At 39.7% G+C, this 17,757-nt stretch overlaps 1 protein-coding gene across 2 annotated transcripts in view; it reads left to right on the top strand.

The window, feature by feature from the left end:
- Window positions 1-10,948: 10,948 nt before the first annotated feature.
- LOC144065881 (uncharacterized) overlaps window positions 10,949-17,757 on the top strand; it is a 155,121-nt gene continuing 148,312 nt past the window's right edge. Inside the window, exons 1-2 of one of the 2 annotated variants that reach the window (XR_013297344.1) lie at window positions 10,949-11,238; window positions 12,273-12,360. Coding sequence is in view for 1 of the 2 variants with exons in the window: in XM_077589089.1 (XP_077445215.1) it covers window positions 11,154-11,238 (85 nt within the window). In the remaining variant the exon portion in view is untranslated. Of the gene's footprint in view, window positions 11,239-12,272; window positions 12,361-17,757 lie in introns of those variants that run through there. The other variant, XM_077589089.1, reaches the window with a different exon arrangement.

Raw genomic sequence — 17,757 nt, 5'->3', positions numbered from 1 at the left:
AAGGCGATATTTTACGGCGATTCTTTAGGGACGTCCCATCTAATTTATCATCTCTTTAATACTTATCTTTTATTATCCTATTTATCCGTCTACGCCGTCTTTTTAACCGTTATTCTCTTCAATCCTCTCGATTCACGAGCGCATACTAAGCGCGTACCAAGCGCGACATAAAGCGCGTCACGGCCTACTTCCGGTTCTTAACAAACGCTTCTGGTTTATATAATAGTAGTACTATACTTTTTAATCGAGCGCTTTCTTACTCATCGGGTGCAGTATTTTTGGAAGCTTTATTTTTGACAATCTCCAGAAATCCTTTACCGAGGGACTATTTCACCCCCTAGGTTAAAGCCGCGTCACCAGCTTGCCTTACGAACGTCACTTATGGCCGAAGTGTACGTCCGCCGCATACCTTGTGTATTACCTTCTTTTTTGACATACATACTCCCCAACGATATGCATTTATCCCCGATTTATGAGGCGTTTTTCTTCGACTTTCTCACGATTGGAAAAACGGGATTCCCACCAGCCTTGTCCTAAATATTAATTTTAAACAGCCCCTTACCGTCTCTGTGCCTCCTCCTTTTCGATGGGGGTTCGTTCTTCAAGCGGGCCACGATCAACCGAAATGCCCTCTCTTTTAAAGTAAGAGTAGCTGACGTCAGTATTCTCGGCTTTCAGTCCACCGTGGTCCGAAAATTCAGAAATGAATCTCCCGGGTTTCTAAGGCACCAGAAAATGTTGGATCTAATCGATAAACATTCAATAACTTCGAATTAGAGGAAGCACACAGAGTCGGCCATGATGAGTTTTATCTAGCTTCAGCTGAAGGAGGGGGTCAGAGCAGCCAGCGGCAGGAGCGCGTCTATCCTCCAGCCTGACTAGTTTGAACTCCCTGAATCCCCCCAGCAGGTCGACTAGTTTTATTGACAAAGGTCATGTGACATAGGTACAGACTTTAGGCGGGAAACTGAACAAAGAAATGGGTCTGTCATGGTAGATGACGCGCCCCCAACTCATAGGTGTCACGGACGGAAATTTCCGCTCAGTCATGCAAAATTCTATTCTAGTGACTAAACTAAATAAACCTATTGACTAATAAAAAGCATAAGAATACATTCCATACTCCACACAGGCAAGGAGAAGGAAGTAGTACTCAAACGAAACTTTAATAACTTAACCTGGAGGCAATAGACTAACAAAAGACTTGGCGTCGAACAACAAAACCAAACCTGATGAGGGGAGACATGGGAAAGCGAGGAACGAGGCACGCCACGTTGGATGGAGGAAAATGTGGAAACATAGCATGGTAATGAGCAGACGATCCAACAATGACAAAGCAGTCAGTGGTGGCATGGGTTGACGAGACAATTCGGAACACCTGGGAAACACAAGAGGGAGGAATGATACACCAGGGGCGGAGACACGACAGCTGAACACAATGGGCAATCACTCGGACAGGACACCAGGGGGGAAAAAGCATACCAAAACCTAGCAACCCTAACAGTTTGTCTGTTGTGTACTAAAGGAAGTTTAAGATTACATCCATGTTTGTTTCAGTGAGCTGTTTATGTTTTGTTTCATTATGTTAGGGGACCTTCATGAGACAAAATAAAAGGTGATGTTGAATTAATTTCTTTCTAATGGGGTTCGGGTTTATGGAAGCTGATCGCATTCACCTTGAAAATAAAATAAAGTCCTGGCCGTTTTTCAAATTCATTCATCTTTGGTGTGGTGTTGTTTTTTGAAGTATTTTTTTCTTCGTTTTTCAAATTAATTTATTGTCTGAGGGTGTTTTTCTTTGTTTTTCAAAATGTATTTTTGGTGTTATGTTTTTGAATTATTTTTTTCTTGTTTGTTTTTCGTTTTTATTTATTTTTTCCTCAGAAAAAAAATACATTCAAAAATCGAGCAAACAGCAGTTATCGACATATTTGAAAGTCTCGCGTGGACCGTGTCCCCCAAATTCTAGACAGGAGGACCCGTGCTCGCGTACACACCTACCTCCATTCAGCACAATCATGTTTTATCCAGATATGCGGCAAAGACAGTGCGAGACAGCCCAGTCATCAAGTCACCTTAATGACAAGTACACTTCTAAGTTTCCTCTCGTATAGAATTTGAAACCCCTCTTCTTGGCCAGTCTGTAGTCAAACATTCATTTGGAAGGAAAACTTAAAGCATCACACAACAAACCCACACAGGCGCAAAGACCTTTTCAAACATTCAGTAAGAGAGCAACTTTTTTGCTCAGTTTGTTGCCAATGTTTTATTCCTAAGGACAGGAATTTCTTTTCTCATATTTAGATGTAATTTTCGATTGTTTTCACTTTTTTTACCTGTCTTGTTCAGTTGTTTTTTTAACTGGTACTGCATTTTCTTTTTGTTGAGAACATGCTCTCAAAGTGTATGAAACTAGAATGCAATTAAACACTTGTTGTTGTTAATATTTGAAATAGATGACAAAAAGAAAAATGGACTAAATGTAATGAAATAAAAATGAATGTTCCTATTTGACTATTTTCTGTTCCTTTTTCACAATGAATTTTACGCCTTACCTGACATGTTTCGCGGTATCACTTCCGCCTTCATGAGAATGTCAAGGCATTTAAAAAAAACAATGTGTTTTTTATCAAATTCCGATCTTGTGAAAAATTTTGATCAGTAGGAATCCCTCAGAAGAATATGAGAAAAGATAAGTTTTACAGAATTAATAATTGTCAAGAACAATTTTTCACAGCAATGGTAACACTTGGAAGTGGGGTAGTTTGCTTCTACCAAAAAGAACTGATGTTTGTAGCAGAGAATGGTTTCAATCCATTGACCTCTGGGTTATGGGCCCAGCACGCTTCCGCTGCGCCACTCTGCTTCTTCTAACATATCACTTCACACTTTACAAGGTAACTCACAAAACTAATCAATCACATTGAAGCAGATATACTGAGAGCACGTGGGTATTCCCACCTGCTGACAGAGCTCCTGAGGACCACCAGCGCAAGAACCTTGGTCTCGGCCGGGGACTGGCATAGCCTTGGTTAGTCCTGCTATTCACAGAGTCATCCATTACGCATTTAAAAATTTCCATTACAATAAAAAAGGCGGTACGAGACATTCGGCCCAGGGATTTACAAAATGAGATACCATGTTGAATTTAAACATGCACTTAAGCTAATAATACCCCACCGACGAATCATTACCTTATTGTTGGAATTATTTTATATAAGTTATCCTGATTCTGGTATGACTGTCGAAATGTTAGTTAATAGAATTGGGGATGTCTGGACTCCCTGGGGAGTTTTCACCTTATTCAACAAAGAGGAACTACCCAGGGGGGCCGACGCCTGTCTGTTCGAGCCATTGTGTGAGAGTTGCAGGAGACTGTAAAGATGTTATCTTGAAGGGGCATATGGTCATGAACAAAGAACCTTTTGTAACTGGGAGAGATCTCGCTCTCCTGTGATCAGCTTGAAACTTCCTGTAACTTGGACACTCCCAAAACACAATAAGACACTTGGCGAGGGAAGATTTTCTTCAGAGTGTTTTTGGAGGACTGTCACGAGGGACAGTCTCTGAACCTCTCATTTTTTTAAATAAAGTTAACTCAAATTCTCTGTGATTTCCTTCTTTTCAGGTTGGTGAAACAAATGTCTGGTGTTTGAACCTAACATTTAATTGGTCCTTCGAGCCGGATCCCAAGATACCTAAGGATCCCAGCGGGTGAGCAAGATCCAGAAAAGTCTGTGGCCACAGCATAAAGATCCTTTTCCAGGACTGTTTCTTCCTTACGGGCTGGGGTCCAAAGGTTGAAGGGATACCAAGGACGCAGAGAATCGTGAGTAAATTTTATTTAAAAAAGGAATGAATGAGAAAAAAGGAATGAATGAAGGCGTAACAGACCCCTTTAGTTGGAAAAGACTAATTAAACTCTGTAAAACTAAATCCGTTGGCGGAACAGACCCCCTTAGTTGAGAAAGACTAATTAAACTCTGTAAAGGATAGCGGAGTCCTGATTAAAGAAATAAGCCCTGAGAATCCTAGGCCCTATCAGGTAAAAAAATTCAAACAACAAAATTCCACATGCGTACAGAGGTCAAATTCAAACAACAAACTTTCGCAGGCGGACAGACACCCTTAGTTTTAGCAGACTAATTAAATTCTGTAAAGGAAAGCGAAGTCCAGGATGTATTGAATAGGAAAAATCTGTGACGGATAGTGGAGTTCTGGGTGTATTGAATGAAAAGTGAAAAAAAGGATAGAGTCCTGGTTAAAGAGAAAAAAAAAGGATAGAGTCCTGGTTAAAAAAAGGATAGAGTCCTGGTTAAAGAGAAAAAAAAAGGATAGAGTCCTGGTTAAAGAGAAATAAAGAAGTGAATTAAAAGGAGTGAACATGCAAAAAAGTGTGTATGGAACTACATTTTACCATTTGGTGATTTGTATCTCATATCAAACAACAGGAGACAAATGTCGACCTTTAGTGGATGTATGTAGACATGAGACTCCGCCTGAAAAGGTTGAAGTGAGTTTACCACTAAAGGAATTTATCGACATCCTGTTGTCTAAACCCAGTGTTAGCGCACTATAGGTGCAAAGACCCACTGGGACTAAATTGTATTCAAAAATGGGTAAAGTACAGAGTAAAACAAGTAAAAAAGAGGAATTCCTCTCGGAACTTGCGTCTAAAGACTGGAAGATAGTCCATAGAGAGGATCCCGACGCGGTGGAATCCTTGCGTTATTGGGTAAAAAAATATGGGTTCACCGGTAGACTAATAATAAAAGATATCCGTGAACTACAACAAAAAATCGAAAAATCGTGTAACAAAAAACGAAGTAAAATGCAAAAACAAGGTTATGATCAAACCAAAGCGTGGTTGCGAATAGCAGGGCAAATAGAAGAGGTTGAGAAAGTAGCTAAACAAAAAAGAGAAGAAGAGATAACTATATTAGGCCTGTTAAAAAACAGTGGTCCCTCTTCAGCTCTCCTCGTGCGAGGCTCCACACGCAAGCGGGGAGCACGACGACGAGGGGGGGGAAAGGGGGCCTGCTGGTCGTGCGGCAAAGAGGGCCACATAGCCAGGGAATGCGGGGGCAACCCTCCCCGCGCACAGCGACGACATGATAGCGCACGACTAAAACAGGAGGTAGCAAAACAAATGGTTAACAAAAGTAAGGGGATAGATAGATAAAAAAGGTGGTGAAACCCCCCTTCACAGATGCGGACCCCCCTCAAGCTAAACACTCTTTGCAAACAAAAGGAGAGGGGGGGGGGTACGCCCATACAGTTTACTGCTCCCTTCACACCAAAAACAAAGGGCAGGAAAGACTACCACAAGAGAGACAGAGAGAGTTAGTGAAAAAATTATGGGTTTTTTATTAAACACTAAAATTTATATTAGGAAATGCCTAGTGAAAGGTTATTTTCCCTAAAATGTAATTGAGGTAATAGTGAGCACAGAAAATGGCTCTTATTTTAAATAAAACTGCCTTCTTAGAGCGGATAGGAATTCAGCCAGAGCTTTAACTATTTGTTTTAGAAATATGAGAGTGATTTGCGATTTAGACTTAAGTATTAAGAATCATCCAAATTATTCATGATATCAAACATGAAAACAATGCAGAAACGGCATTTATCCAAATTATTAGGTAAATTTAGATAAAATAATTAATTTAGGATAGGCATGATTTCCCTAGGACGGAAGAGGCATGAAATGTTTTTCGGTGCACAGAAAGACATTCCTTGTTTTGCCCATCAACAGGTGGAATATGCTTTAGCGTGGTTCATATTAATGACTATTAGAATATTAATTGCATTAGCATCAAACAGTTGATGTCAACCAAACAACATTAACCTATTTCTTTTGAGAATGATTAGGCTGATAGCACAGCAAAAAGGTGGTTAGCTGCCAAGAAGCCCCAGACTGGGGATGGCTCTTCACCAGTGATGAAAAATTGCAGACCACTGATTTTTGAAAATGAGTGTAAATGAATGGTTGTTTGTGTTGTCTTTTTGTGTTTCTAATTGGCCGACCATCAAGATATAATCAATCAGATATCAAGGTGGAAAATGATTTAGAAATTTGAAATCAAATTTTGATGAAAATTATGGAAAATTGTTTAGTCAAATGAAATTTTAATGGTAAAAGCAGCAGTGCTCCAAACGTGAAATTTGAAGTGGAGAAACAAATCTGCTATGCAAAATTTAGGAGCACTGAAAAGACAGTGCTTGATACCAAATTCCAAAGTACTATTGATTTATTGTGATAATGGCATCCAAATTGTGTTAACAGAATAATTGACTGAATTGACAAAAGTTTCCATATTTCGTTCCGAGAAAAAAAAAAAAAAAAAAAATGGAAATCTAATTTAGTGGAATGTACCAAACGCCATTATTAACTACACGATTGGAACTGGAGGATGAGGCTAATCATATGTCTGCATAAAAGAAAAAACTTTAAAGAAACGCATTAATTTTGGGTTGGCAGAGGGAGATTGCATTTCTCAACAGGAAACATGATGAGCAACCCGGGATGAGAGTGCAAATGTTCCTGACCAAACCAGCAGACATGAAAATAGCGGATCCATTTTGTGCTCTGTAAGAAGGTTCTCTCAGTTGAAGCGTATGAGGAGGCAGGTAAGATAAATTTTTGACGTAATCAGATAAAATGGCAAGCACTCCAATATTGATTGGAAAGATTATTGCTCGGGGAGCAATGCTGTAAACCATAAGGAACTTTTTATATTTGTTTTATTGTCTCCATATAAAAAAGCATTTCAATTGAGACTACACCTTCTTACAGTTAGTTAAAGTAAACAATTATGACTAGATCTTCTTACATATTTTTGAAGTAAACAATTAGAGAGAAAAGAGAAACTACAATGGATAGAAATGTAACTAGAATTTAATTTTATGCCTGACTATTGAAAAATATTGATTAAGAAAGATTCATAGGAGATGATTGGCAAACTCCGAAGACAATGGAATGTTACATTTGATAATAAGACTACTAGATTGGGATATTTTGAATTAAAAAACACTGAGGTTAATATGCAACGCATTACACATTGTTAGATGAATTGGGACTTGATTAGTATGCATTTTAAAAGTAATGGGCTTTGATTGCTCTAAAAGATACAATTATGCTAGAAATATTGACCCTGACAAACAAGGGGTGGTTACATTTTACTGGGTTCAATTCTATTTAGAATTATAAATGTGTGCATTTTGTTTCTGAATATTAATTGATGTGAATCTAAACTGTTACAGAGAACGGGAAAGCTGTTTTCCTGAGGAGAAAGCAGCCTGGTTTGCTTTTTGTATTTTTCCTATTTTTAGTATGATTAGTTAATTTGTGTAATTGTAGGAAAGAGGAAAAAACAAATATGGGTTTTGATCTTAACAAGGAAACAGTGTTCAAAATAGAATATCAACTAGTATGTTTAATTTTGACTGATAAGGTATTTAAATTTTCACAAACATAATGATGGATGTTAAGCACGTGTTAAAGACAACGACAGAACACAGCAGCATACACAACAACAAAACTGAGCCGATCTCAAGAACAGTCAGCAGACGAACTGTACAAAGCTAAAGGCCTACCGTGCCTACCAAAAATGTATTCCATAATTGAGCCATAAATGTCTCAACAGGGGGGAGGTATGGTGAAGAGGTATAAATACCTATTTTAAAATTTTTGTAGGAACTGTTTAATTTGTTATTTTATTGATCTGTAAAGAACGTGGGATCTCCAGAATCATCTGGAGTGACAATGGAGCTCATTTTTCAAACAGCATAGTGCAAAACATGGCAAAACAACTGGTAGAACTAGCTCGAGATTAACACCTTTTGAGATAGTTATTGGAAGACCATTCCAACTTCCTTTATGGGAAGATGACCCATGACGAGAGACTAAGGAAGAAGAGAAACTTATCCAAAGAACATGTAAGGTGCCGTGATCTTTTGTCTATCTTGCAGGAGGTGGTGTAGCCAGGTGACTGGATCCTGATCCGAGTCATAAAAATGAAGTCCTGGTTCTCTCCACGATGGGAAGACCCATTCGTGGCCCAACTCACCAACCTCCACAGCAGCAAAGATCGCTGAAAAGTCAAAGTCGATTCAGGTCAAGGTATTCGAGACAGGTGACTCTGAGTGGACTAAGTCGGACGGTGTCAAAACCCTTGTCCGTGAAGAAACTCATCTGACGTCTACTCACCAGCCACGAGCACCCCTCACTTAACCCTGAACTCCCATAGACTTTGCACCTCTATACAGAAGCCACAGTGAAAGCTGTTGTCACCCACATCACAGTGACTGGACTGTCAGTGACAGCCTGGGCGTATCTGAACGCCCCGCCCACAGAGACTCGAGTTGGAAAACAAGTGCAGGAAACGTCCTGCCTCAACACTGGAAAGGCAGAGCCAAGCGGTCCGCTCTTGGACGGGGACCCAATCTACATCAACAACATCGGGGTTCCCTGCGGCGTACCAGATGAGTATAAGCTCGCTGACCAAATTGCACGACTCCAGAACAGGACGGAGGAAGGGTTTGCAGCCATCCATGAACAGTTGTCGGTGACCTCCTTGATGGCCTTCCAGAACAGAATTGCTATTGACATGCTCCTGGCAGAGAAAGGTGGCGTGTGCTCCATCTTTGGCGACCAATGCTGCACGTTCATCCCTAACAACACAGCAGCTGACGGGAGTTTAACCAAGGCCCTGGAGGGCCTTCGATCCCTCAACAGCAAGATGAAAGAACATTCTGGAATCGACACCTCAATGTGGGGCGAATTTGGTAGCATGTTTGGCAGATACAAACAGTTGGTTGTATCAGTTTTAATGTCAATCGCTGTTTATGCTGCCATTCTCACAACTTGTGGATGTTGTTGTATTCCCTGTATTCGTACGTTATGTCAAAGATTAATAACAAATGCCATAGAACCAGTCAAATCCGAAATGTATGCCTTATTGACATCTGGAGGCGAACCACGGGATGACGACGACGCCGACGCATCTGGGGATGAGGAGGAAATGCAGTTCACTGGACTGCCTGACATGTTCCCAGATGCTAAAGACTATGGCATTGACTTTTGAGTGTAACGTTTTTCTGTTATTTTTGTGATCCTGTAATGTGAAAATCTGAAAAGAAGAGGTTATGGATGATGATATTTTATAGCGGAATCCGGATAAACAGGAGGGTTATGTTGGAATTATTTTATATAAGTTATCCTGATTCTGGTATGACTGTTGAAATGTTAGTTAATAGAATTGGGGATGTCTTGACTCCCTGGGGAAAGTTTCACCTTATTCATCAAAGAGGAACTACCCCAGGGGGTCTGTTTGTCTGTTTTGTGAGGGTTGCAAGATATCGGGAAGAAGACTATAAAGATGTTATCTTGAAGGGGCATATGGTCATGATCAAAGAACCTTTTGTAACTGGGAGAGATCTCTCTCTCCTTTGATCAGCTTGAAACTTCCTGTAACTTGGACACTCCCAAAACACAATAAGAGACTTGGCGAGGGGAGATTTTCTTCAGAGTGTTTTTTGGAGGACTGTGACAGGGACAGTCTCTGAACCTCTCATTTTTTAAATAAAGTTAACTAAAATTCTCTGTGATTTCCTTCTTTTCAGGTTGGTGAAACAAATGTCTGGTGTTTAAACCTAACATTTTGCTTATGCTATGTTTAAATCAGATTACCTTTGAATGTTTTGGTAATGTGCCGCTAAATGGACTGAAGAGTATGCCGCTCGTCAGAATGCCTTGTGGACTGAGACGACGTCACAAGGCAACTCCTTGCAAGTTGTAAGCAGATATGTTGAAAGATGTTTTTCCTATTTTAATTAAATATTACTAATAATGATTTAAAAGGTTTTAATCATTATTCCAACAGTTTGCAAATCAATTGAATGATGCCATAAAAAAGAAAACTGTGCAATCGTCATTAGGTCGCTTCTTTTGGCCAGTTTCTAATACATAAATCTCTCTCTCTCTCTACAGTACTGTACATATTCTCTCCATTTTTTTTTTCAGTACAAACCAATGCGTGTTATTTACTTACTTAGGGAGGGAGGGAGGGAGGGAGGGAGAGGCAAAGAGGGTGAGGGAGGGAGAGATGGAGAGAGGGAGAGCAAGAGAGCGAGAGAGAGAGATTAAATCGGATTTAAAGAACTGGATATAAAGCCTTAAATATTTTTCATAGATCTAAAACAATGTTTATTTGAGCTTTTATTCTCAATAAGGGAAGAATCATTTGTTGAAAATATTTCTATATAGTTATTTTTACATTTTACAAAATACTTATTGAACTAAAACATAAAAAGAACAAAATTGGAGGGAAAAATTGCAAATATTCGTTAAAAATGGGAAAATCAAGACATAATTTACATCTAGTGGTTGGTCCGGATTAAGGGAATAATGTAAATAAAAGAAAAAACAAACTTTTCCTTTTGGATTTAAGACACCTTTGAGAAATTGCTAATTTTCTGATATAATTTCTTAAAATGTGCTTCTTCGATAACTTGTGATTGCCAGTGTCTTAAATATTGTGTACAGTGTCCACGAATACTGAACTTAGAATGAAACAAATTTTCTCCTGACCACGAGAGAGCAGTACGTAAATAAGAGACTGATTCCTGCGAGTTCAAACCGTTTCAATGAAGAACTACCTCTCCCGTGATGCCAATCGTCAAAACAGAACAGCACCATTATCAAGGGCGATTATTTTCTGCGCATGCACGTTTTGCCACGCCTCTTTTTGAGACGCGATCTTCAAGTGATTTATGTTTAATTTAATTTTCAATTTAATTCAAACCTGCGCAAACATTTTTTTGCTCAAACCACATGTCAGAAAATTTGAATAATAATTATTTCCTATGTCCAAATCTCTTACATTTATAAACTTAATGCATCGAAGGAAGTGACGCTGCCACCGCGCATGCCCAATTTTCGCCACCAAACTTAACCTATGGGTCCCCGTCGTGTCTAGCTTCAGCTACTTTATGACCTTAAATATCAGCCAAAATCCTTTTCAAGACCTCGTTGAAGCTTTGTGCGCTACTTTAGCTAAGCCTGTTAGCATATATCAAAGGAATAACTCTTCAAGTCGTCGAAGAACTTTGAAGCTTTGCGGCCTACCTTAGCTTAGCCTAGCTAGCAGCTATCAATGGCGTCTCCATCAGAATTTACGTGTGGGAAAAGAGCAGCAACGTTCCACGAGGAAAACTCGATATTTTGCAAAATAATGCAAGGTGGGTCCATTTTTATATCTATATATTCCCTTCATCATAAAGGCTTAATGGTAATTGTAGAAGTGCTATTTTTGTGCGCTGCAATTGCAAATTCAAGTACAGTAATCCCTCAGCATTTCACTACATCGCGGATTTTTTCTGGGGAAAATGTTTTTTAAATTATTTTTCAAGCGGAAGCAACTCCCATGTCTTCCGCTTGCTAATACGACTCAGCACTGAAGATTTTTATTTTATTTTAAGTTCATAAAAAATGTGAAAAGTGGCCCAGAATTTACCTTTTTATTTTGATGCGTGTGGGTTTTCTCCGGGCACTCCGGCTTCCTCCCACATTCTAAAGACATGGTAGGCTGATTGGACACTCTAAATTGCTCCTAGGTGTGAGTGTGAATGGTTGTCTGTCTTGTTGTGCCCTGCGAATGGCTGGCCAACAATTCAGGGTGCCCCGCCTCTGGCCCAAAGTCAGCTGGGATAGGCTCCCCCCCGACTCTGATGAGGATAAAGCGGTTCAGAAAATGAGATGAGATTAAAGAATCATTTGGGTTTAATAAAATAAAACATTTTTAAACATTGAAATGTGTAAGTGTGCTCTTAATTGTACTTTAATTTTGAAGGTGAACTCTTTTTTTCCTCAAACTGTTGATTACAATGCGGGTCACCCGCGAGTGCTATATGCTTATTCCTTGTTAATTAAACATTTGCTGTGGCAGCCAGCATATTTCAGGAATACCTTGACATACGAGTGTCCCAATTTACGGAAAATTTAAGAAACGAGCTAAATTCAGAGCCATTTTTTTCCTTGAGAAATGAGACAAATTGGAGATACGAACTTATTGAGATGGTTCCGGGTGGTCAAATATGTGTGGGTGTGTATAGTCATTTGAGTTGATTTCAGTTAAATTTCAAGTTAATGTCATGTTACGAGCCTAGCCACCGCCGATATAAGTATAAGACTTTACATTCCCAGTCTAACCTAAAGGACTTCTCGTTAGATAGACAGATTATGAAACATATCATTTATTTTCGTGTCTTTGCAGGTTTCAGAGAATATCTTGGTCCTGATGGGAAAGAGTCTGTTGGCCTTAAAAAGGAACTTGAGCTCACCCAAATCAAAGAGGAGGAGCCAGAAATCTCTCAACAACAAATGAGAGACGAGCGACTTCCAATCAAGAAGGAGGAAGATGATGTCACCTGGTCACTTGGTGAAATCCTGAATAGGGAAAAGGATCTGGGCGTGACCAGCAGAGGGGCTGAGCCTGCACACACCTTAACGTTACCCCAAATTAAAGAGGAGGAGCCAGAGTTCCCTCAACAACAAATGAGAGACGAGCGACTTCCAATCAAGAAGGAGGAAGATGATGTCACCTGGTCACTTGGTGAAATCCTGAAGAGGGAAGAGGATCTGGTCATGACCAGCAGAGGGGCGGAGCCTGCACACACCTTAACGTTACCCCAAATTAAAGAGGAGGAGCCAGAGTTCCCTCAACAGCAAATCAAAAAGGAGGAAGAAGATGTCACCGTGTCAACTGGTGAGCCTTTCAAGAGTGAAGATGATCTGGGCGTGGCCGGCAGAGGGGCGGAGCCTCCGAACGCCAACTCAGCAGAAGGGCAAACAGACAATTTAATTGCTCCGTTATCAGATAGCGAAGACTTGCTTTATGACAATGAAGGTCTTAAGGACGGCAAACTCTGGAAATGCTCTCAGTGTGGAAAAACCTTTGGGAAAAAGTCTACTTTGAAAAGACATATTCTTACCCACACTGGGGAGAAACCCTTTTCGTGTACAGTTTGTGGTAAAACATTTACAGAGAAGGGAACCTTAAAAAGGCACACAAGAACCCACACTGGTGAAAAACCATTTTCGTGTTCAGTTTGTGGTAAACGATTTAAAGAGAAGAAAACCTTAAAAAGGCACACAAGAACCCACACTGGTGAAAAACCATTTTCGTGTTCAGTTTGTGGTCAAAGATTCACACGGAAGGTATTCTTAACTATTCATGCAAGAACACACACAGGTTAAAAGCCATTCTCGTGTGCAGTTTGCGGTAAAGCCTTTTCTCAAAAGCAAGATTTCCAAAAACACAAGAATCCACGCTGGTCATTTTCGTGTTCAGTTTGTGGTAAAACATTTGCAGATAAGGGAACGATAAAAACCCACATAAGAACCAACACTGGTGAAAAAACAATTTCCTGCTCAGTTTGTGGTCGAACATTTTCCCAAAGGAGAAGCTTAAAAGAACACTTATGTGGCCACAGATTCGCTTCAACAGCCCAATTAAAAAGCTACACAATTCAAAAACCTTTTTCAGGTGCAGTTAATTTTCCAACATTTTCACAGAAAGGAACCTGAAAAGAAGACTTAACCCGCAGTGGCGAAAAGCCCTTTCTTTGCTCAATTTGTGGTTCAACACATTGGTTAAAAATACTTATTAATTCATAATACTAAGTTTGTTGCCAAGGATTTATTCATAAGACTTAAAAGAAACAAACGTGTGTGTATGTTATCTATTAATTGGCAAAAATGACGAGAATCCCTCGTGTCATTTTTTAATCATGTTGATAAAATTAGTCTGCTGTGAATTTGTCTCTTTGAAAAAGAGTAAAACAAGTCAAATGTTGTTTTATTTCATTTCTTCAGAATTTTCTATTAGCTTTGTAAACTACATTATTTTCCTCTTTTTAACTATAAGAACCGACTTTGGGTTTATGTTGGAGTAGTTCTTTTCGCTTTTTATATTTATCCGAACTGATTTGATTTGTATGTAAATAGACCTGGCAGTCGGTATATGAAGTCAAATATGAACTGTTTTTTTTTAAATTTTATTTTAATTTTGAACAAACAGATAATACTCAATATTCTTATGTATAATCATTAGTATGAAAAAAATATTGATGGCTTGAAACTTATCGTTGTGATTGTACATTGCTTTCACCTGTGGTTGCCTCCCCTGTGTGTCACCCACCTGTTTTCCATGTCTCGTTAACCCATGGCTTACTGCTTCCTGTGGCTTTTTGTTCGTTTTAATTTTGGGGGGTGTAATTTTTTATTTTTGGCTTAGGGTTTTCAGTTTGCTTTTTGTGTTTTGAATTAAAACTCTATGTATACCGTAATTATTTTATTGACTCACTACGAGTGATGGGTTTGTGAGCATCACTTGTCGTTTCCATACAGTGACCCACTGCTTCGCAAAATACTGACACCTTGTGGACGTTAAAAATCACTGCAGGAAACTTTATACAAAAAGCCCAAGGGTGCATTGACGTGTATATATATATATATATATATATATATATATATATATATATATATATATATCATTGGTGGGCCGTCAGGGCCTTCAAGGCCTTCTCTGCTGGCCTAAGAAATATCTGAATCATATTATATTTTGTCCATCAATACGTACTTATTATTCAAAATGGTCTGTTAGCTTCCTTACATTGCTTTTGCCCCTGGTTGCACTGCTTCCAAATGTGTGTTTTCGTATTGAAGCATTTAACCAATCACATTTCAGCCATTATTTGTTGCCAGATCAGATCTGCCTCAAGCCTTCACAATCAGTTATGCGGGCTCTGCTGCATTAAACTAGACTGTTGCTTTTAACCAATCAGATTTCGAGTTGGCAACCCCACAATGCTTCTTCATACGCATTGGCATTTTGCTGGCTGGGATACGTCATTGCTTTCACCAACTATGATTGGCTAGTAGGCAGGCCACAGCCATCGTGAGGCAGCCAAAGATCGCAAACTCCACCCACAATGGCCGACAGAGGCAAAAACAAATGGATTCTGTTGCAGATTTGCTCAAAAAGCTATTTTCCAGAAAAAAATGGACATCATTAAGAAAGGGCGGTCAACTCCGAAGCTAGCAAGCCTGTCACAGCCGGGAAAATGGTGTTTGCGCCACTTTTAGTGCGCTAACTTATCTGCACAAGCAAATATATTGTTGTGTTGATTTAAAGCCCTTTTCAAAACGGACTATGCCGGAAATATGACAGGACAGGCTCGACTTTCATCATTAGCTTCGATGGCGATAGGAAAGAAGGAAGAAAGAAAGGAGGATGGATATTGTGTACAGTTAAGAATTTTTGGTGAGTATAATATGGCTATATTCCTAAATAATATTTCAATTGTGGGCCTGGTTCTGATATCTGAAAAGATCCAGTGTTTGTATTTAATCACTAAATGCTGCTAGGATGTGGATTTTACCCCAGTTTAATTTCACCCCCTGGCCTGGTTGTAATGTCTCAAAAGCTCGAGTATTTATATTCAATCAATAAATGCTGCTAGGAAGTGGATTTTACCTAATTTTAGTGCATTTTTTGTCATTTCACGTATGGACGTAACGACGTTCATCGCTGTCTTTTTACCGGTGTGTGTGTGTGTGTGTGTGTGTCTGTCTATATGTATGTATGTACATGTGTGTGTATATGTGTGTATGTATCAGTGGCGGGCCGTCAGGGCCTTCAAGGCCTTCTCTGCTGGCCTAAGAAATATCTGAATCATATATTTTGTCCATCAATACTTATTATTCCAAATGGTCTGTTAGCTTCCTTTCATTGCTTTCCCCCCTGGTTAAACTGCTTCCAGATGTGTGTTTTCATATTGAAGCATTTAACCAATTACATTTCAGCCATTATTTGTTGCCAGATCAGATCTGCCTCAAAGACTTCACAATCAGTTCTTGCGGGCTCTGCTGCATTAAACTAGACTGTTGCTTTTAACCAATCAGATTTCGAGTTGGCAACCCCACAATTATTTTTCATAGGCGTTAGCATTTTGCTGGCTGGGACATGTCATTGCTTTCACAAACTATGATTGGCTCGTAGGCGGGTCAAAGCAGCCAGAGATCGCAAACTCCACCCACATGGCCGACAGTGGCAAAAACAAATGAATTCTGTTGCAGATTTCTCTCACAAAGCTATTTTCCAGACGGACTTTTCCAGAAAAAAAATGGACATCATTAAGAAAGGGCGGTCAACTCCGAAGCTAGCAAGCCTGTTACAGCCAGGAATATGTTGTGTGCGGCACTTTCAGTGTGCTAACTTAGCTCCATAAGCAAATAGTATATTGTTGTTTTGATTTAAAGCCATTTTCAAAACGGACTATGCCAGAAATATGACAGGATAGGCTCGACTTTCATCATTAGCTTCGATGGCGATAGGAAAGAAGGAAGAAAGAAAGGAGGATGGATATTGTGTAAAAAGGATTTTTGGTGAGTAAAATATGGCCATATTCCTAAATAATATTTCAATTGTGGGCCAAGTTCTGATATCTGAAAAGCTCCAGTGTTTGTATTTAAGCTCTAGTGTTTGTATTTAATCACAAAATGCTGCTAGGAAGTGGATTTTAGCCCAGTTTAGTTTTTGGCGTTTCACCATTGACGTCCATCGCTGTCTTTTCCCAGGAAAAATCACCCCCCTGGCCTGGTTGTAATGTCTCAAAAGCTCAAGTATTTGTATTCAATCAATAAATGATGCTAGGAAGTGGATTTTACCTAATATTAGTGCATTTTTTGTCATTTCACGTATGGACGTATCGACGTTCATCGCTGTCTTTTTACCGGGGAAATGATACTCCGGGCCCGGTTCTGATGTCTAAAAAGCTCCAGTATTTGTATTTAATCAATAAATGCTGTTTTCGACTGGATTTTACCCCATTTTTGGGCAATGTTTGCCCGTACGCCATTGAAATTCATCACTGTCTTTTCCCGGGAAAATCACCCCCTGGCCTGGTTTTAATGTCTGAAAAGCTCCAGTATTTGTATTTAATCATGAAATGCTGCTAGGAAGTGGATTTTACCCAATTTTTGTGCATTAATTTTATTGATTATTTTTTATGTGTCGCAGCTGTAGCTGCAGTAGAGGTTTTATAGCCATAAAATAGTTTTTGAGGGTTGGATTGATACGTTGAAGGCGCTACCAGAAAATGCACCGCCCGCCACTGATATATATATATCAGTGGCGGTCCGTGCATTTTATATATTTTATACATATATAATTCCTTAACTCAGTCTGATCCCATCTAACAACTGCGTGTTCAGCATCGAAGGAAGAGACCAGGGTTTGCGAGTTACTCCACAGATGGTTTATTCCAGATATTGATCCTTACAGAGCTCCGGGCCCCCTCCCAAATAATAGTAAACCAGCTGCGCGTCATAATGCACAGTGGAGGATGAGAAAGACAACGGTCCACACCCGCGTTTGCACAGTTATAGTTAAACAAAAATGAATATTCATTCGCTGATTCTAATGATATTCGGACTGTCCCACGACGATTCTGGAGGGGTGTCCTCCCCTGAGATCTGCTTGCCCGCGAATCCACGTCTGGCTTGGTCGCCCTCTCCGCAGGAATTCCTTTGTTTCTGGTATCATCTGGACCATCGCCCTCTCCGCGGGGATCCCTTTGTCCCTGGTTTCATCTGGACCACTTATCACCGGGACCAGTTGTCACCTGGACCACTTATCACCTGGACCACACCTTGAAGCAGAAACTCAGACAAAAGACCTTTTGTTCATTGTAATT

Source organism: Stigmatopora argus, chromosome 20 (assembly GCF_051989625.1).
Source record: "Stigmatopora argus isolate UIUO_Sarg chromosome 20, RoL_Sarg_1.0, whole genome shotgun sequence".
Lineage (NCBI taxonomy): Eukaryota > Metazoa > Chordata > Actinopteri > Syngnathiformes > Syngnathidae > Stigmatopora > Stigmatopora argus.
Note: the sequence above shows the minus strand (reverse complement) of the source record. Positions and strands in the feature narration are given on the sequence as shown.